At 36.9% G+C, this 22575-nt stretch overlaps 1 protein-coding gene across 1 annotated transcript in view; it reads left to right on the top strand.

The window, feature by feature from the left end:
* Top1 (DNA topoisomerase I) overlaps positions 1–22575 on the top strand; it is an 81103-nt gene that overhangs the window by 33226 nt on the left and 25302 nt on the right. The window contains exons 6-9 of the mRNA XM_038330092.1: positions 1571–1666; positions 3821–3896; positions 8651–8757; positions 19300–19415. Coding sequence (XP_038186020.1) covers positions 1571–1666; positions 3821–3896; positions 8651–8757; positions 19300–19415 — 395 coding nt within the window. The remainder of the gene's footprint in view (positions 1–1570; positions 1667–3820; positions 3897–8650; positions 8758–19299; positions 19416–22575) is intronic.

Below are 22575 nucleotides of genomic sequence, written 5' to 3'. Positions count from 1 at the left end.
TGTGGGTGTGTGTACGTGTGTGCATGCCATGTGTGCTTGTGCCAGTGGAGGCCAGAAGAGGGTGGCGTTTCCCCTATAATTCAAGTTGGAGCATTTGTGAGTATCTGATAAAATTGCTATGAATCAAACTCCAATCCCCTGAAAGAACAGCATGTGCTCCTAACCACTGAGTGCTCCCTTCAGACCTTGTAGTTATCTACTTTTTTCCAACTTACTTTATTTATTCCCGCTGCCAAATTATGTTCTTTCTTATTGTGGCTCTTGTCTTTTATCATTTAACACACAGGCAGTTTCTGATCTGCTATCCTAAAATCTGTGTCCTCTTTATTTTCAGAGGGCAGAGTTTTAGCAAAAGATTCTAGGCATGTTTGGTTTTTCGAGACAGGGTTTCTCTGTGGCTTTGGAGCCTGTCCTAGAACTAGCTCTTGTAGACCAGGCTGGTCTCGAACTCACAGAGATCCGCCTGCCTCTGCCTCCCGAGTGCTGGGATTAAAGGCGTGCGCCACCATCGCCCGGCTTCTAGGCATGTTTTGTGTGAAGTAACAAACCTAACCAGCAGCTTGGAACAGTGGAAAATTTGACTTAATGAGAATAACTTTATTCTGGTACTTATTTAATTCCTAAATTTTTGTTGTAATTTTGTATGACTGGTCATTTTTCTGTGCTACTTAATAAAACATGTATGCCATTGCCACAGCATGATTTTAGCATACCATGCTTAGGCAGGTAGGTTTTATTTCTTTCCTTGTACTTATAGAGGCTTTATTTAATTTTGGGTTGTTAAAACAGTTAGGGTCATTTGTAGGATGTGGATCACATACATAGTTGATCCTTCATGTAAGTTAAGAAAACAATTTATTCCTCTGATGATTTGAGACCTACTGACAAAGGCAGCTAAACTAGTGAGAAAAGAAAATGTTTATTTGGAGTAAAGTCCTTTATCTGTTTATCTATAATATGAAGACAGTATTATTACCTAAGTAAGGTTTTTATAAGCTTGTAATGAAATACAAAAGTGATTGTTGAAAATACATGTGTACTTTATCCTTTCCTTGGTAAGATGAAGTATGCCTACAGTCTTGATTAGGGTTACTATTGCTTTGATAAGACACCATGACCAAATGCAACTTGAAGAAGAAATGATTTATTTGAATTATGCCTGCTCATCACTGAAGGAAGTCAGGACAGGAACTTAAGCTGGGCAGGAACCTGGAGGCAGGAGCTGATGCAGAGGCCATGGCAGGGTGCTGCTTACTGGCTTGCTCGATACGACTTGCTCAACCTGCTTTCTTAAAGAGCCTAATACTGCCAGCCCAGTGTAAAGCCACCCACAATGGGCTGGGCCGTCCCACATTAGTCAGTAATTAATTACGAAAATGCCCTACAGCTGGATCTTATAGAAGCATTTTCTCAATTGAGGTTTCTTCCTTTCAGAATAGACTTTAGTTTGGGTCATGTTGACATAAAACTAGCCAGGCACCTACTTTGTGTTATTTAACATAATGTAGACATTCTAGTAACTATAATCAGTAACTAGCTGTTTTGTTTTGTTTTTTTTCTCTCTCTTTAGTCCACCACGAATAAAAGATGAACCTGAAGATGATAGCTATTTCGCTTCTCCAAAAGAGGATATAAAGCCACTGAAGAGACCTCGAGACGAGGATGAGTATGTATTTCTTCCTGTTGAGAAACATTTAATGAAATTTCAGTTTCAAAAGGATGCTATAGCAAAAAAAATGGAATCAATCTTTATCAACAGATGAATGGATAATGAAAATGTCATGTGTGTGTGGATAATAGAATATATACTACTCATCTCTAAAGAAAAATGAAGTAAAATTCATGCAGGAATATAGATGGATTTGATATGTATAATATTAAGCATGGTTACATAATTTTAGAACGAAGAAAAACCACTCTCATGAGATCTGTGTGTGTGTGTGTGTGTGTGTGTGTGTGTGTGTGTGTAAACACAAATGTATATGTGAATACTGTATACCACGAAGAAAGAGAACAGGAAAGGCTAATGACAAAGGACTAAATGTAGGTGATGGAAATTAGTTATGAAAGTGTATAAAGCTAATTGTTTTTCTAGTTCTGATTTGTCAAGGATTTCTGTTGTTGTTGGTTTTTTGGTGTTGGATAAGTGCATAAAATATATTCAGTACTGAAATGTAAAATTGAATGTGAAACTCCAGAATTTCTATTCTAAGTATAGACATTCATTGAGGTTTGGGTCTGGTTAATTTTGGTGTGTGGTATTTCTTTTACTTGTGTGTGTATGTGTATGCATGTACATGTATACGTGTTTATATATATTATAAAACGTTAAAAATGAATTAGAAGAGGAAAGATACTTCCAAAATATCTTTAAATAATACATATGTGTGTCTCTAATGAATAAAAACTACATTAATTGACATTTTGTGTAATAGATTCTAATTTTTGAGAATTGGGTTTGCTAAGCAAATTAATTTATGGGAGTTATGTGTAACGTGTGTTTTTTCATATTAAATGATAGGCAGATGTAGTATAGAAATTTCAAGTAATACAAAATTAATGAAGGATATTTAAATTATTTAGTCACTTAGAATTCATCATTAATTTTACACTACAGGTAAATTAAGAAAATTGGGTTAGGGATGTAACTCAATTGATGGAGTGCTTGCCTACAACACAGAAAGCAATAGGTTGATTCCAGCACCACATTAAACTGGATATCAGCATTTGGGGAGTAGAGACAAGAGGATTAGAAACTCAGTCATTCTTGAATACATAGTGATTTGAGGCCAGCTTGGGCTACCTGAGACTCAGCCCCAATTTTTCTTTTCTCCTTTTCTAGGATCTATGCCATTTGATACATAGGGAACCTTCAGTACAGAGATAATAAAATTTCACTTGTTATTTATTTAAGGCTCTTACCTAGATTCACCCAGTGACAATACATTTTATTTATTAGTTTGAGTCCATGTAGCTTATTATATATACTCTATGAATGCCTGGGGCTGTAGCACAGTTGGTGTTTACTGTGTGAGCTTGAGGATCTAAATTTGATTCAGATTCCACATATAAATTCCAGGTGTTGTGGCACATGCTTATAATCTTATGACCAGGAAGGCAGAGACAGAATTCCTGGGACTCCCTGGCTAGTTAGTCTAGCTTAATTAGTGAACCCCAGGTCCCTACAAAACCTTGTCTCAAAGGAGATGGAGAATGTTCCTCAGGAGGACAGCTGAGGGTGTCCATTGCCCTCCATATGAATATGAACACTCAGATAGATGCATCGAATAATTGAAAATCAAATATATTGACTACAGCAATGGCTTAGTGGTTGTAAGTGCTTGTTTTTCTGGAGGATCCAAGTTTGGTTCCCAGCTCCCACATCAGGCAGCTCTTTATAGGGTTATATCTATTGCTTTCTAGTCTGTTTCTTTCACACACACAGTATACATATTTATTTATTTTGTCTATGAGTTGAACATTTGTGTATCACATGCATTCCTGGTACCCACAGGCCTAAAGAAGAAGGTATTAGATCCTCTGAAACTGGAATTACAGACATTGTGAGCTGTCCCATGTGGGTGCTGGGAACTAAGCCTTGGTCCTCTGCAAGAGCATCCAGTGCTCTTAGCAGCTGAACATCTCTCCAGTCCTGTCTGATGTTCACTTGTTCCGCTCCATTTAGTATAGAATGCCCAGTCAGGAATAACAGCAATCACATCTACCATGGACACTTCAAGAGTTGGGAGAGTCTAATCCTGTAGGTGAGAACTCTTTAATCATAGTTGCATTAACTGCATATTCGTGTTCCCCTTTGTAGTGCTGATTATAAACCTAAGAAAATTAAGACGGAAGATATCAAGAAGGAGAAGAAAAGAAAATTAGAAGAAGAAGAGGTTAGTAAAGGTTTTTGAGGCTTAAGTTTTAATAAAACAACCTTAAAAACATAACTTTTCTTTTTTATTTTGTGTGTGTTTATGCATATCATGGTGCACATGTAGAAATCAAGGGACAGCTTTGAGAAGTTGATTCTCTTGGAAATCAAACTCAGGTTATCGGGTTTAACATCAAGTGCCTTTAACTTCTGAACCATCTCATTGTTCCTAAAACAACTCTTGAGGCCAAATGAGTTTTGGGGATTTATTTATTGGTTTGTTGTAGTAGTAACAGTGGAGAAAAGTTGTACAGGCAAGTTGTGGCTGTGGCACTGAGTATGCCAACATCTTGAAGTGACCCCAGAGTATCTTTAGGCTATCCTTAGCTACCGTTGAGTCTACTCTGTCTATTCATAGCTTGCGTTGTTAACTGATACTTGAATTTATGCCATCTGCAGGTTTGCAGAAACATGTTCTAGATGATGACTATAAAAATGATCTAGAGATGACTATAACACCATCCTTACTGATGGATGCGTAAACTTAAGGTTTAGAGAGGTTGATCGTTTGTATACCACTGAATTGTACAACCAGGATTTGTTCTCATACATTGTGAGTCTAGAACCAACACACTAGCCGTCATGTTATCTTGCCCATTGTGTGAGAGTGTGATGGTCCTTTCACTTCACAAGAAGAAAGAAGAAAGGTCTTCAGTGAAATGTTTAAAATATTCATGGGTATAGTGAGCTAAAGAGATAATCAGGTTCTGCAGTTAGAAGGTTGTAGTTTTTCAGATCCGTAGTATCTGTTTAGCAGAGGTTCTAGTTAATGAGAACCAGTGTGTGGAATTGATAGTGAAGTGTTGAGTAGCTGTTACTGTGGCCAGCCACTGTACTCTCATTTAGATTATCAGTATAGACTGGTTAAAGAAGTGTAAAAGTTAAGTTCTTCTTGCAGTCTGTTGCTTTGCCTTTTTGTAACATGGCTCTTTTATTAAACAGTTTGGAAAAGAAAACTTTTGACTTTGTTTTGGTTAGTACTCCCCTCCCTGCGGGAAAATACAGACTGAAAGACTAAATTTTGATTCACAGTCCTCTTATGGCAGGGACCCCAGATGTCAGAATTAATCATTAAATCTCATTGGCATTCAGTTTTTAATTTGTTTCTGGGATGGTTCTGATATCTCTTGAGGCCAGCCTGGTCTACATAGGGAGTTCCAGGACAGCCAAGGCCAATCAGAGAATCCCATTTTCAAAAACCAAGAAGAGAAAACCTACAATGTAGGCAGTAGTTTCCCGATGGGATAATATACATGCCTGTTTAAAAGCTGTCAGGAGGCTATCTTAACTGAACAGCATTTCCCTATCCTGTGTTGTGTTTCAGCCTAAGTAGTGAATATCATCTGAATTAATGTAGTTCTCCAGCACATTGTCCCAGAAGAAAGTACAGATGTATTTTTTTTCCATTTAAATTTATTTTTAAATGATAACATAAAATTAGGAACATTTTACCTATTAGTGTGGTAATATTTTAAAAAAATATTTATTAATCTGTTGCTGTGACATAAGGTCAAGTTTATTTTGGCATAATGCTTGAGGAAATATTTTCTGTTAGGCAATAAGAGTGAAGTGTTGTTCTGTAGTGAGGAGCTGCGGGCAGTCCTGCTTTTCGTTCTGCCCAGCTCCGGGCTGCCTGGCTAGCTTGTGCCCCGAAATAACAACACACAAACTGTATTCATTTAAACACTGCCTGGCCCATTAGTTTCAGCCTCTTACTCACATCTTGACTAACCCATATCTAATAATCTGTGTAGCACCCCGAAGTGGTGTCTTACTGGGAAGATTCTAGCATAGATCCATCTTGGGCTGGAGCTTCATCGAGTCTGACTCCAAGAGGAGAGGCATGGCAACTATCTGAGCCATCTACCTCACTTCCTTCTTCCTGTTCTGTCTACTCCACCCACCTAAGGGTTGGCCTATTAAATGGGCCAAGGCAGTTTCTTTATTAACGAATGAAATCAACACAAACAGAAGATTCTGCTTGCTTCACCACTACATTGTTTGATCATGCTACTCTCACAGCCAAGAAGCAATTGATTAATCCTGGGTCTTCAGTACTTGGGATGCTGCTGCCCACAGTTAATAAATGGGTCTTCTCCCCTCAGTTAACCTTCTGGAAATTTTTCTCACAGATATGACATGGTATCTTCTTAGATCCTAGATTTTAGCCAGTTTAGCAGTAAAAACTAACTCAGAAGTTTACCCCTTGGTTTGTTAACAAAAGCACAGAACTTCTCCCATTTCATCTGTGTTTTCATGGGCTTATGACTGTTTCATTTTGCAAAATACATTGACTCTTAACTTCATAGTCCTGTTTATCTCAACAGTCTCTTCTGAGTTTCAATCTCCTAATTCTGAGTTCCTATGAAATCAAATATAAATTATGTACTTTTAATATACAGGGCAGAATAAACATTACCATTTCAAGACCGGAATGGTACAGAGCAAGGGAAGATCAAAGCAAGGCAAGATTAAAATATGGCAAAGCAAACACTAAAGCATATGATGCATTTTTGTTTACTTTTTTATTATCACAGATTCATTTTTATTTTTCTATGAATATGTTCACCATATGCATGTGCTCACAAAAAAAACAATAGGGGGCATCGGATCCCTTAGAATTGGAAATGGTTATTAGCCACCATTTAGGTCGTGGGAACCAAACCCAGTCCTCGGCAAGAACAGCAAGTGCTTTTACCATCTGAGTTACCACTCTATCTCCCCCCTCCTTTTTGTTCCTTTTTTTTTTTATTTTAAATTTTTATGTGTATTGAGAGTTTGCCTACATGAATGCTTGTGTACCACCTGTATGTCAGGTATCTGCAAAGGTTAGAAAAGGTCATCATATACCTGGAACTGGAGTTTCAGATGATTGTGAACTATTATGTGTGCTGTGAACCAAATCCAATATCCTCTGCCAGTGTTCTTAAATGCTGAGCTACCTCTCCAGCCCCTATTTTTGTTTGTGCTTTTGAGACAGGGTCTCACTTGGTATTTCTGACTGTTCTGGAACTTCCTGTGTAGATCAGGTTGACCTCAAACTCAAAAAGATCCCTCTGCCTCTTGTGTCCTGAATACTGAGATTAAAATTGTATGCTATAGCCCCAGCCTATTGTGTATTTTTAAGATGGAGTCTTACTCCAAGACCCAGACTGGTCTTGAATTCCTGGCAGTCTTCCTACCTCAGCCTCTTGACTACAGGGATTTTTAGACATGAGCTACCATTCCCCACTGATGGGATATTTTGATGCTGTCCTTCTACTTCTACACACTTGTATTCCTCATACCTACTTACAGTGTAATACTATAGCATTTGTTTTTTTGTCTTCAAAAATCATCTGCTTAGAAACCTAAGTTTATCCATTCTTTGATTGATAGCATTTTATGGAGTTATAGAATGTTCTCTAGCCATTTCTGTTAGTTGTTCTGTGTTTGTTTGGTCGGTTTTAAGATAAACTTGTGGTCTTGTTATACTCAGCAACAGCTACATAACCTTAATAAAATAGCAACTGATTTTAGAACTACCTCGATTATGATGGAAGAGAACAAACCAAATGGTTTCTAGCTGGGCCATCCTATAATCATCTTTCATTGCTATATAAAACTTTACCAAGTCTTACATGATGTTAAAAATGTAGATCAAACTTAGAAGAAATCAGATTCTGCTGAGTATATCTGTTGCATGTCATACCTTAGTTGGGATGTGTACTTGTTTTTAGATTTGTCTTTATGGTGAATATTACTCTTAGGTGTGAAGCTTTTTTTTTAATTGCTTGAGACTCTCATGCATACATACATACACTCAAGAGCATGCACACACAGTTGGTCTCAAACTCAAAAAGATCCCTCTGCCTCTGTCTCTCAAATATTAAGATTAAAGGTATATGCTATCCCCACCTCCCACCCCCCAGCACATTTAGTATTTGGGATAGAGTCTCTCTTTCTGTGTCCCAGGCTGACCTTGAACTCCTATAACTCAGTTACTGCTGCTCGTACACACAGAGTACTTTTAACTGATAACTACTGTTACTGGTAACTGATGTATTGCCACTTCTACTACAAATAACTGATCACCACCATGCCTGATGATGTTCTTGTATTGTGCCACTCTGAGCATTTCACAGTTGAGAGTACTCTTGTCTTTGTGTCTAAGCAGCAGCAACCATGTCACAGAATTCCCTTTCAGAAAGAATCTTGCATAGCTTTTCTATACCTCGTTAGATTTGAAGAGATTCAAGATGAGTAGATTTTTAAAGTAAATTTGGAAATTACCCTGGGATTACTGTTGGAGTAGTTTACTAGGCTTTCGTCATGTGATATTCTTGGGTAATGGAATTTGTCAGAGGGATTGGGGGAAATACTGACTCAATTGTAAGTTATCAACTGACTCCGTTGTAAGTTATCAATAAATTTTTATCTGTGGTGATGGGGGGGTTATATAAATAAGGTCTTTTAGTTCCAGTATTTTTTTCCTGAAACAGGTTTTTCTCTGTAGCTCTCTGATTGTCCTAGAATTCACTCTGTAGACCAGGCTAGTTTAAGATGCAAATCCATCTGCCTCTGCCTCTCAAGTGAGTGCTGGGTTCAAAGGTATGCACTAACACCACCAGCCCTTTCCAGCAGTTTTTGTTTATAGTTTTTCTTTTGGGTAGCTCACCAAAACAGCCTCCTGGTGTGTAATTGGTCCTGACTTAAGTGCTTTTTCTTTCTTTGTAGGATGGCAAATTGAAAAAACCCAAGAATAAAGACAAAGATAAAAAAGTTGCTGAGTCAGATAACAAGAAAAAGAAGCCAAAAAAGGAAGAGGAGCAGAAGTGGAAATGGTAACATTTCAGCACTGGGTTAAGCTGTCAGCTCTTGCTTTGATTGTGCGGCATAATTAAGCAAGAGTTGAATTATTAAGGTTAATTTCTTAACATTTAAGAGGGAAATACTTAATCTCTATAAGAATAGCTAAATAATAATATTAATAGCTAAATAAGTTTTGGGGTATTAATGAAGTAATTTCTTAGCTCTAAACCTAGTGGATCTCAACTAGTTTCTTCTCATTGAATAGAATGGATTTTAGAAGTAGCCTATGTATAAAAAGATATTCAGCAAAGGAGGAAGGCACAAATGCGTTAATTCGTTCCTTACATATTATCCCTATTAGTGATGTAATATTTCAGTGCATGCTACCCTCTATAATGTTTAATTAGGCTAAGCCTGCCTATCTATCTTTGTGCTGAGAATTATCATCATACTTTCTTGTGTCCTTATTGCTATTAGAAATGTGTTTATTATGATAAATCATATTTGGAATGCTGTCTCTTAGGAAACCTCCACAAGAATATCTTGATGGATGTTTGTGTAATTGTAGAAAAGTGAAGATCATTTGGAGCAAAATACAACCAGAACCATAATGAAATTATTAATTTAAAACATCAGAAATGAAAATGTTTATGCTGGGCAAATATAGATCAGTTGATAAATTAATTGCTTGCGGCACAAGCATGAGAACCTGAGTTTAGATCCCCAGCACCTTTGTAAAAAGCTGAGCATGGAAGGATACATCTGTAATCCCAGTACTGAGGATACAAAGATGGGCAAATTCTTGGTGTTTGCAGGCCATGTTTAGTTAGACAACCTGTTTAAAAAATAAGATACACAGTAATGAGGAAGATATCTGACATTTACCTCTTGTATACACAAGTACCCGCAGTCCCACGGATGTACACACATATGATCACATCTCCCCACATGCATACCTGCAACAGTTTTTAAAAAATAGATTAAAAAAAGGGCTATATAAGATTAATTAATTAGTAAATAAATTAAAAAAAATATGTATGTGGGTTGAGTATGTGTCACAGAGTATGTGTGATGGTTAGAGGCCAACTTTTGGAATTGGTATTCTCCTTTCCCCTTTGTGTAGCTGCTGGAGATCAAACTCAAATTGCTAGGCTTATGTAAAAAACACCTTTACATACTGAGCCATCGTATTGTCCCATAAACTTTTTAACTGAAATTTTTAGGCTGGTGAGAATGCTCATTGGTTAAAGGCACTTGCTTGTAGCCAAGTCTGATCAGCTGAGTTTGATTCCCGGAACTCATATGGTAGAAGGAGAGAACTAGTTCCTTTTAGTTTGTTAATGTGGTAAATTACATTGATAGATTTTTGTATGTTGAACCATCCCTACATCTCTGTGATGAAGTCTACTTGGTCATGGTGGATGATCTTTTTGATGTGTTCTTGGATTCACATTGCCAGTATTTTCTTGAGTACTTTTCCACCTGTGTCCATAGGGAAATTGATCTGTAATTCTCTTTCTATGTTGATCTTTGTGTGGTTTGACTATCAGGGTGACTGTGATCTCATAAATTGAATTTTGAATTTTGCAGTGTTCCTTCTGTTTCTATTTTGTAGAATAGTTTGAGGAGTATTGGTATTACTTCTTTGAAAATCAGGTAGAATTCTGCACTAAAACCATCTGGCCCTGAGCTTGTTTTTTTTTTTTTTTTTTTTTTTTTTTTTTTAATTGGGAGACTTGGATAATGACTGCTTCTATTTTCTTAGGTCTATTTAAATTTTATCTGATCTTGATTTAATTTTGTCAAGTGGTATCAATCAAGAAAATTGTCCATTTCTTTTATATTTTCCAATTTTGTGGAGTACAGTTTTTCAGTTTTTCATGACCTAATGATTCTCTGGATTTCCTTTGAGTCTGTTGTTATAGCTCTCTTTTCATTTCTGATTTTGTTGATTTGGATATTCTCTCTCTCCCTTTTAGTCAGTTTGGATATGGGTTTATTTTGTTGAAATTCTCGAAGAATTAACACTTTGTTTCATTGATTCTTTGTATTATAGAGAATTCTTTGTATTATAGAGTTTCTGTTTTATTGATTTCAGTCCTCAGTTTATTTTCTTGTTGTCTGCTCCTCTTAGGTGTGTCTGCTTCTTTTTTGTTCTAGAGCTTTCAGGTGTGCTGCTAAGTCGCTTTTATGAGATCTCTCCAAATTCTTCATGAAGGTACTTAGTGCTATGAACTTTTCTCTCTTAGCACCCCTTTCATTGTGTCCTATAAGTTTGGGTATGTTGTGCGTTCATTTTCATTGAAGTCTAGGAAGTCTTTAGCTTTATTTCTTCCTTGTCCCAGTGGTAACTCAGTAGAGTGTTATTCAGTTTCCACGAGTTTGCAGGCTTTCTATTGTTGTTGAAATCCAGTTTTAATTCATGGGGGTCTGATAAGGATATTATTTGAATTTTTTCTTTTATTAGACTTTCTTTATGACCTAGTATATGGTCAGTTTTGGAGAAGTTCCATGTGGTGCTGAGAAGATGGTTTTGTGTGTATGTGTGTGTGTTTAGATGAAATGTTCTGTATAGATATCTGTTAGTTCCATTATTTCTCTGTTTTGTTTCTGTCTGGACGATCTGTCCATTGGTGAGAGTGGGGTGTTAAAAATCTCCCATTATTAATTGCATGGGGTTCTCCGTGTGATTTAAGCTTTAGCAGTGTTTCTTTTACAAATGTGGGTGCCCTTACATTTGTGATATAGATGTTCAAAATTGAGATATCATCTTGATGGATATTTCCTTTGAATATGAAATGACCTTCTTCACCTCTTTTGATTAATTTTGGTTAGAAGTCTTTTTCTTTCTTTTCTTTTTTTCTTTTTTCTTTTTTTTTTAGATTTAGGATAGCTGCACCAGCATGCTTCTTAGGTCTATTTGATTGGAAAATCGTTCCCCAATCCTTTACTCTGAGGTAATTCCTGTATTTAATGTTGAGGTGCGTAGAATGATGGATACTGTTCTTGTATCCATTAATTGGCCTGTGTCTTTTTTTTATTGGAAAATTGATTTCATTGATATTGAGGAATATCAATGACCAATATTATTAATTCCTGTTGTTTTGTTGGTAATGGGGGGTAGAGAGAGAGAGTTTCCCTTCGAGTTTAGCTGTATAAGATTATCTACTGCCTGTGTTTTTGTGGGTGTAGTTAACTTTTATTTTCTACTTTTGAGAATTTTGAAATAGCTGTATATCGTTATGTTTATTTACTTAACTATTATACTAGTAATGTTTAATTTATATTTTTGTTGAAAATTTTCAAATGATCCAGTCAGGAAAAAAAATGTTTCTTTTTCCCATTCTTTTAATCTGTGGAATAACCTTCACTCACAGTTTGACTTGTAGCTTCCAGACTCAATTATATTTACTCTCTGACTTTGATTCTTTAGAAAAGTAATGTCCCCATCACCTCTAGGAATAGGCAGTAACAGTGCCCAAGTGGTAGAGAACAGTAGAACAGAAATGTGTTCCCATACTCAATGATGGCATTTTGATGTGATCTTAGGAATTAAAAGGGGAGTATATAAAAGAAAGATGACAGAGTTTGTGAACTCTAGCCTTTCTAGGGACCTGAATTAGAAAACAAAATGATGTATGTGTCTTTTGTTGTTGTTGTTTTTCTTTTAGACTTTTATTTCGTTTTTTATTTATTGATCTTTCCTAGAGTTTGTTCTCAGAATAGTGATACACTTTTATGCCCCAACTCCTTTTTGGTTTTGAGACAGAGTATATATCACAGGCTGCATCTGCCTCCCAGGGCTGGGATTAAAAGTGTGTGCCATTTATGGCTTTTGGTAAAACAATCTTTAAAATAAGTGATTATGTGAATTAGTTATTAGGAATCATGAGGATGGTTAAGTGAGTAATCACCAGTCTATTGGATTTCTCTGGTGGGTACTCAGGAAATGTAGACTGGATTTCCTTGTTATTAGGAACTCCCTTTGGCCTCTGTGCTTCTTTTGTGGGTTCCAATGTAGATAGAATCTTACCCTGTGTGTATATAATTAGGGGCCGTGTGTAGGCTTTACTGTTCCAGTGTTACTTTTAGAGATTGAAGTCCTTATCAAGTGTTGCCAAACATTAAATTTTTTTTTTTTTTTAACAAAAAGGGTATTTATTGGTTCACATAACTGCAAAGTCCAGAGGATATACCACTAGCTTCAGGCACAGTTGGATCCAGGGGGCATAAATGTTGTCATCGGAACTCAAGTGTTTTTACTCTTTTGGCTCTGTTCCTCTGCACTGGCTTCATTTTCTGTCTGGCTCATTCAATATAGTAGGCCCTGTTGGTTTGAGTTTTTCTCCCACAAAGCTTAAGCATCTATGTAAGGAGAACTTCTCCACAAGTGAGTAAACCGCCTAGAACAAACTTGAATCATGCATCCATTCCTGAACCAGTCACTAGAGGCAAGAAGGACTTTGCTGATTGATGAGGTTGGACTAACATGTCTAGCACAAGATTCAACACATGTCTAAACCACATGGACTACTGAAAACTGGAAGAGATGGTTCCAAAAAAAATCAGGAAGTTGTTAGAGTAAGATAGAATAGTCAATAAAAAACAACTTCCAGGGATAAGGCCAGGTACAGAGCTTAATCTTTGCCCATAAAGTTTGTTTATAGTAGTTGGTGTTTCTTCCTTGGTAATCAAATTATAAAAGTCACCAGGAACAATGTCTGTCCTGTCCTTAGGAAACCTACAAGTCACTTGAATGAATGATAATTTCCACTAACATCATACTCGAGGATTCACCATAGAGTTTCCATTCAAGTCAGATTTATCATTGGTGATGTGAAGCAGGAAAACCATTCTCCTACTTGGCAGCCAGATCTGTGAAACTATTTGAGTTAGCTGCAAATTAAGTTCAGTGGTGAAGTTTTTTTTGTCGCTTTATGTCTCAAGGTGAACTTATAATTTCTTAGTCCTGGTCAATCATATTCATTTCTTAGTTATCACAGAATAAAAAACAATGCACTCTGCTTTCAACCTGATATACTTCTGTTAGATCAAACAGATGATTCAGTTGTTGATAATAAGCAGGATTATTTTCTACTTAAAGTTGTTGGTCAAGGAGTGTGCAGCATGGTCCTCCCTGCTGTGAATATTAAGTTCTGGTAGGGTATGGTACAAGTTCCTTCTATTCAAAATTTGTTGATGAAACTGGACAAAAGCCTGAAACTGATGCTATTATTGCTATTATTGCAGTAGCATGTCAAAACAGGCAGATTAAGGACTGAAGACAGGTAAACAGACAGAATAACTTCAGCAGGGCCAGTCATACCAATAGTTAAACTATAATCTGGAAGAACAGGCAGATTAATAATGAGACTCTGTAAATTAGTTTTTGTCCTGGGTACTCTAGAGTTAATCTATAGGGTTTACTCCAGACAAAATATTTTTGTATCTTAAAGGGCCAGTTGGGTATAGCAGCTTTCATTTTCCTACTCTTCTGTGCAAGAACTGTCAGCTTAGAAAGCTATATCCTCAGTGCAGACTTGAGGTTCTATTTAGGAGTCTATGCTACATCTGAGAGCAACAGGATTGTAGAGCCAGGTTTGTTGTAGTTGGCTGTACTTTTTTTGGTAATCAAGTCTTCCCCTTCTGGCCATACATTAATTCTAAGAGATCAAAACTTTTTTTTTTATTTTGGTTCAGAGGGGAACTAGCTAGCCTCTTAAGATAGTTGGTTTGGAAATGGACAGTTTTTTTGCTGTAGATTATGCATGCTTTTTTCAATTTGTATGTGTTTGTCTCAAACACTGTCCAGTGGCATAGTGTAAGCTGCTAGAACTGCATAGGGTTCTGCTCTGTGTTGGGTTAAGTACACTTTTGTCTCTGGACTGACCTCGTAGAACCAAGTTTCACTCAGATTTAAGAAAACTTTGCAAAGGCCTATCTAAAGAGATGGCTCAGTGTTCCCGAACACCTGCTTCTCTTTCAAAGGACCCAATTAGCTTTTTACATGGTAGCTCATCACCTTCTGTAACTGCCCTCTGTGCACTGCCTGTATATTGTATATAATATACATACATACATACATACATACATACATACATACGTGCAGGCACTCACATACATAAAACAAAAGTAAGTCTTTAAAGAAAAAGAAAAGCATGCATAAATCCGTAGTGCTAAAAAAATTGTCAAATCAACTGGCCATCTTTAAAGACAAAACCAAAACAAGAGCCAAATTAATTTTAAACAACTGATTCTTTACCAAAAGACTTGAAACTGGCCAGTTCATCACTAGTGCTAGGTTGGAATTTAAATGGTGTTTCAAGGAAAGTGCTAAAAGAAGTTAGGAATATAATATTGTAAAGGAATTAGTATTAAAAGACCAGGACTCGTGGGTCATGTCAGTGATAATGATTAAATAAAAAAGAAAAAAAAAACTTAATGAATATGGATTGTTGATATTCTTCTCACATCTAATCTTCCCTTCATTCTAGTAGATAGCTTTTAGAAATCTATAGTGTTGGGTTTTAATCTCTGAATTTTTATAGGTCATAAATTTTTGTTGTGAGAATCTTGTTCACATCTGGAGACCTTGACTAGACAGCATGTGCTCCTACTTTCCTACTTTAGATTCCTTTCTGCACTGCTGCACTTTTTTTTTCCGAGCAAACTTTTTTTTCTTTTAATAAAATTGCTTCTTAACTTGAAGCCAACACTCAATCGAGGAGACATTTTGAACACATACATTTCTTAGTTGGTGGAATGTGTGTGGGGTGTTGTTCAAAGACAGTAATTTTATTTGAACAGTAATATATGTCGCTCTAATAATGCATTATAATATATTGGAGGATACGCTCCATTTTTCTGGTTAAACTGAAGTTTTTTCTTCAGGGAATTATTGAATCTTTCTCTGTCGCTCCCCCCTGCCCCCCCCCCCTTTTTTTGAAAACACGGTTTCTCTGTGTAACAGTTCTGGTTGTCCTAAAACTGGCTCTGTAGACCAGGTGGCCTAAAACTCAGAGACCCTGCCTTTCGAGTGCTGGGATTATAAAGGTGTGCGCCACCACCACCTGGCTTTTATTGAATCTCTTAATTTGCTTATGATAAGTTGTCATAGGTCCAGAAGAAAAACCATATTGAATTTGGAGGAATTGTAAGAAATGATTTGGAGTCTTAATTTTGAAACAATAGAGTTGGTGACAGGAATATAAGGGATACATGGTGTTCTGAACCTCTCCACAATTACACTGTGACTGTTACAACATATTTAAGCCACTTTAAGAAGCTTTCACATACTCGTACACTTTTTCTCTGAATTGGAGAGTAGTCGGTTTGGGGATTAGATATTTTCCTGCATCCAGGCTTTTGTCATCAGCTAGTAGAGTATTTTCTTGTCTGTAAAGTTGGTTATAGGAGGACTTTATTGTTCCTTTTAGATCTTAGACTTTATAAGAATCTTCACTTTAAAAAAGTATTATTTAAATACTTGTTTTTTATACAGTATATTTTTTATTGACTTTATTGAGTTAAGACATTTTTCTCTGCTCCCCTCCCTTTCTCTCCTCTCCTCTTCAACCCTCTTTCATGATCCCCATGCTCCCAATTTACTCAGGAGATCTAGTCTTTTTCTACTTCCCATATAGATTAGATCCATGTATGTCTCTCTTAGGGTCATCTTTGTTGTCTAGGTTCTCTGAGATTGTGATTTGTAGGTTGTTTTTCTTTGCTTTATGTTTAAAAACCACTTAGGAGTGAATACATATGATAATTGTCTTACTAGGTCTGGGTTGCCTTACTCAAAATGATGTTTTCTAGCTCCATTCTTAAATACTTACTTGTAATGTCATGTGAATGTATATTTAAAATGTACATAAAATTTGTCAACTTAAAGTTGTAATGAGATACTACTTTACACTATTACAAAGCTGCAATGAGACATATTAAGATTGGGACCAAAAAATGTTAGTGGGACAGAAATAGAAGTTAGAATCCTTGTATACTCTGGAGGCATTTCTACTACTACTACCCAGCATTTGTTTCTTTGTTTAAGAATTGGCCTCCTGGCCAGGCGGTGGTGGCGCACGCCTTTAATCCCAGCACTCGGGAGGCAGAGGCAGGCGGATCTCTGTGAGTTCGAGGCCAGCCTGGTCTACAAGAGCTAGTTCCAGGACAGGCTCTAAAAAAGCTGCAGAGAAACCCTGTCTCAAAAAACCAAAAAAAGAAAAAAGAAAAAAAGAATTGGCCTCCTGGGCTGGAGAGAAGGCTCAGTGGTTACTGTTTCAAAGGACCCGGGTTTGATTCCTAGCACTCACATAATGATGTCTGTAACCCTATTTTCAGGGAATCCAACGGGCACACATGGTGCACATACATGCATGTAAGCAAAAATATTCATAGACACAAGGTAAATAAATGCAAATTTGATTGTGGGGGAGAGAGAAGAGTCAGCCTCCCTTGTGGTTGCCCCCAGCCGACCTTGGATTCCTGGCTCAAATTTTCATTTTCCCTCAGCCTTTCAAGTTACTGGGAGTTACTGGGACTGTAGACCCATGCCATTAGACCCAACAAGGAGTTCTTTGTGTATTCATATTAACCTTTTATTGCATTCCCAGCTTTCAGATATTTTCTTTCATTGTGGGTTGCCTTTTGATCCACAGATATTTTTACTTTTGATGTCGCCCAACTTATGTATGATTTTATAGTTGTTACTTTTGGTATTATGTCCAAGAAATCACTGCTAAACCCAATGTTGTGAAGCTGTTTACCTTTATTTTCTCCTAGATGTCCAAATGCGTTTTAACTCTTATATTTAGAATTTTAATTTCTTGGTTCATTTTGTGTTAACTTTTGTTATTTTGTCCTCTTTGCAAACTCCAGTGTTTAGAATCTGTCATCTAACCATTGGGTGGTCCTAAGTCTTGTTGAAAATTACTTGACAATATATGTTGACTGCAGTTTTATATAACAGTATTATTACAACTTGATGGGATTCGTGTTTCTTATAAAAATGTTGGATTTGGAATTAAATAGTAGCAGAACAAACCAGGCAGTGGTGGCACACAGCACACGCCTTTAATCCCAGCTCCTTAGAGGCAGAGACAGGCAGATCTCTGAGTTTGAGGCCATCCTGGTCTACAGAGAAAGTTCTAGGACAGCCAGAGCTACACAGAGAAACCTTGTCTCAGGAAAATAAAACAAAGTCCTCAAACCAGAATAGGCGTCCATGAAATTCTTCTTGTTTGGAGGTAGCAGTAAAGATGGAATCTGAGTTTTAAAGTAATCTGTATGTCAGATGCCATCTATCTAGCTGATTTCTTTTCAAACTGTGAGGATGGTAAGATAAATCTGTGTAAAGGAGGTATTAGAAACAGCTGCCAAATGTAGTGCATGATCTTCCAGTAGATCTTGACCTGTAACATACTTTGGATCTCATTGATAAATTTATAATCATACTAAATATAAGAATGACACTAGAAAATTATCGACTTCGTTAGATCTGATAATATATGTTGTAACTATGTATTAGAAGATCACTTTTATAAGGATAATAGCTAAAGTATTGTATATTTATCCACAACTAACTTTATTAGTCAAAATAGAAATGTAATATATTTTAATAGTTCTTTGTATATATCCAGTTAATTATTTTATCCATAGTTTTTCTGTGTGTTTGATTTTCTTGGTTTTTATCTATCTAGCTATCTAGCTATCTAGCTATCTATCATCTATCTATCTATGTTTTTCGATACAAGGTTTCTCTGTAGCTATGGAGCCAGTCCTGGAATTTGCTCTGTAGACCAAGCTGGCCTCGAACTCACATAGATTTGCCTGCCTCTGCCTCCCAAATGCTGTGATTAAAGTCGTGTGCCACCACTGCCTGGCTTTGATTTTCTTTTAAATAAAAGCGTTTCAAAAAATTATTTAACCTGCAGTTTATTTAGAATTTTGCAAGTGTTTGCTAGCTAGCTGGATGTATTTAAGTTCCTTAAACTCAGTGTGCCTCAGTTAAACTATTTCAATCCACTTGTTACATTTGAACTTTTTTGTTTGATTGTTTTGTTTTCTTAAGACAAGGTCTTTCTATATAGCCTTGGCTGTCCTAGAACTAGAAATGTAGATCAGTCTGTCCTACAACTCGAGTTCTGCTTGTATCTGCCTTCCGAGTGCTGGGACTATAGGCGTGTGACATCCTGCCTGACTGTGTTTTGTAATTTTTCCTAAACTTTCACCTGCATTTCATCAGTATATTAATGCCTCCTTTGCATATACCACTGTGGCATATTGTTAGAGTACCATGGTAGAACAGTTATCCCCATTTTCATATTCACTAGTTATTGCTGGGCTTTTGAATGATGGTCTTTATACCTACTATCTTTGTACTGAAACTGTTAAATGAAATAGTTACCACATTCTTTCATCAAACTTGAAATTGTCTTTTCAGTAAGAAGCAGGTTATTCTTATCCAGCCTTTGAATGAGTACCATCAGTTGATTAATTATTTTGCATTTGATAGGTAAGAATTTTTTTATTACATAAAGGGATCACTTAATAATTTTGTGCCTTGTCTTTGAAAGGTGGGAGGAAGAACGCTATCCTGAAGGCATCAAGTGGAAATTTTTAGAACATAAAGGGCCTGTCTTTGCTCCACCATATGAGCCTCTCCCAGAGGGTGTCAAGTTTTATTATGATGGTGAGTTATTTCAGGTTGTTTGAATTTGGCTAAGAGTTTGCTTCTGTTGGGATAGAAAGTAAAGGCGCCGCCTCTGCTGGACAGTCCTATGTAGCTGCTTCACTTTATTGACCTTGTGTGGTTTGGGAAAAGGAACCTTGGGTGCTTAATTCATAAGGTCCCATTTGCTGCTTAAAAAAATACCGTAAGTTAAGGGGCTATTGGTATCTTATCTGTAATCCTAAAAGGTTTATCTTTGGGGCTCATAGCCAGCCTATTGTCAGCTCATGGAAGGTTTTTATTGGAACTCAGTTTCTAGGAAGCAGTAAAGGTGTTCTGTTCTGAGGATTTGTTAGAAAAGCCTTACTCAAATACTAGCATTTTATTTTCGTGATAATAATATATACCAACAAACTGCTTATTATTAGAAATAGTATTTGACAAAGGATTTAGCTGCCTTCATTCAGCCTGTAGGTAGAAATCATAAACTGTATCACTCACTTTATGTAATGTAACACTGTCTTCAATGGGTGAATTTTAAAGGAATGTTCTGCCTAGGTCTCTTGTTTTTGTTTATTTACTTTTATTTTTATTTATTTATGTATGTATTTGTTTGTTTATTTTGAGACATTTTCTAACTACATAGCTCTACCTGGCCTTGAACTTGCTACCGTAGATCGGCTGGCCTTGAATTCAGTTCATTGACCTGCCTCTGCTCCTAGGCATGTGCCACCTTACCTGGTCTATTTGGTTTTCTTGGAACTTTCCAAATTGGCTGAGAGTTATATCATCTGTGTTTTTGTCTTTGAGATGAGATACTTGAGAGTAGTCTTTCACAAACCTTTTACTGACAGTGTACTGACAGTTGATGATATCCAACTCCTTCATTCCAAGAGTTCTGTCCAGGGATGCTAGAGTCTTATTTCTCAAACCCTATGTATGCTTAAGATTCACTAAGTATCTCTGGTCCCCTTTAATAAATGAGGGGTAGGACTGGGTGCTTCTGAACCAAATAGTCTGTTTACCAATATGGAGAAACACTGGACAAGATAGTTACTAAGAAGTGCCTTTGGCAAGCACTCAGTTATTTGGAACGTCTTTGTTCATCATCACTGCTTCAGGACTGTGGATGCCTATGGGTTTAGGATGGAATAGGCTTATTAGCATCCAACATTTGAAATCTGGATATCAGAAAAGTTTTTTAAAATTTAAATTACAACATGACACTACAAAATGAAATGTTTAGAATCACCAAGATAGCTCCATAAGGGCACTTGCTGTAAAGCTTGATGACCTCAGTTTAGTCTCTAGTGTCCACATGGTGAAAGAAGCAAGCAGTTCCTGCATGTTGTCAGTGACCACCACATTGCACGCACATGCACACACCCACACCCACACACACACACACATACACACACTCTAAATAAATATGTGCAACTTTAAAAACATAGTGAAATTTGTGTGCTCCGTATCATTAAAGATATTATGTGGCATTACTTTAGGATTTAAAACAATGTATGAAACAAATTTATTATAAACCTGGGTCTCATCCTCAACATAACTCATTTCTTTCTTTCTCTCTCTTTTTTTCCTTTTGTTTTCCTTTATTTATTTATTTATTTATTTATTTATTTATTTATTTATTTATTTTTGAGGCAGGGTCTCACTACATAACCTTGGCTGGCCTCAAGCTCAGAGGTCCACCTGTCTCTACCTCCTGAGCGCTGGAATTAAGATATGCATCATCATGCCCAGCCTGATACTTCATTTCTTTACATACACATACCCCACATACAAGTGCCACAAAATCTGGATGGGGATGGGGGAGAAGTGAAAGCCTAAAATACTTCAGGTGTTTCCAATAAGGAATGTTCAGCTAGTTTTGACCATAGGGCTCATTTTGTATGTACATCAGGAAAATGAACATGCTTGTATTCAGACACCCAAATCCTATCAATAGATAGAAACTACTAATTCAAACTATTTAAGAAGTTGACAACATAAAACACTTCATGGTCTGACTACAAAACAGTTCGATCAAAAAGTACAAGATAGCCTACATACTGGGTGATTCCTGGAGACTGTTATGAAAATACTTGAAGTTAAACTTCTTGATGAGGACATCAAGTCAGAGGGCTTGGAAAAGACAATTGCTGGTATTTTGTGACCTGTCTGGGCTTATTAGCTTTAGAAAACTGAGCTGGAAAAGCCACACTGTGAAAGTCAAGGTGATGAGGGATGGATTTTAGATCCTTTCTCTTGGGGTTTCTCTTACTTTTCAGTATAGAAAACTAAGGCCTGGAAAACCACATTGTTGGCTATGGTTCATTCCTCCATTTTCCTAGCCCTCCACTATAGGAACACTGTTTTCTCTGTTGGTTCTCCTGGGATTTCCTCCCTGTGGTTGTAAAACTCCTAACTGATTTGTTAATCCAAGCTGATAAGTAAGTACTGGTACACAGGACCTGGTTGTTGAAGCACAGAATGGCAGCCTCTGCTCTCAACCTTCACTGTCAGCTGACTCAGCAGTTTCCGTTTCCAGGCTTTCAGCTTCCTTCAGAGTACTATTGCTGGAAACCTATATTGTAGGGGCACTTGTTTAATCTTTCCACAGCCTGTTTACAACAAAAACGAGTTATAGTAGTGGCTTTATTTGGGACAAACCCAGTGAAATAGTTCCAAAGATACCCTCATCCCCAAAATAAAAACATTATTGAATATTTAGTTTATGTGAAACATACCAGGAAACTCATTCATTTAAATTTGTTCCTATCTATTTTTGTTTTGAGACAGTGGTTCTGTATCCTAGGCTAGCTTCAAACACACGATCCTCCTGTTTCAGCCTTCTGAATGCTACAGTTATAGGCCAGTGCCACCTTGGCTTCATTATTTTTTTCTTTATATTTGAAACATGTTGCAGTTTTGGTAGCAACTCTGATTCAGACCTGAGGGTGGGGTGGGGAAGGAGCAGAAACCTCTTCCTCAAAGTCTTTTTTCAAAACAGAAGCTTGAAGGACCGAGGAGGAACTACACCACCTATTGGCCTTTTAAATTACATCTTTTAAGCTGATCCTCTGCTACAACACAAGTTTCAGTTTTATCCTGTATTCCCGGTGTTCCTACAGCCAGGAAGAGCACTTCCAGCCATTATAAGATAAGATGTCTTCTGAACTGTACAAGG

Source organism: Arvicola amphibius, chromosome 5, assembly GCF_903992535.2.
Source record: "Arvicola amphibius chromosome 5, mArvAmp1.2, whole genome shotgun sequence".
NCBI lineage: Eukaryota > Metazoa > Chordata > Mammalia > Rodentia > Cricetidae > Arvicola > Arvicola amphibius.
Note: the sequence above shows the minus strand (reverse complement) of the source record. Positions and strands in the feature narration are given on the sequence as shown.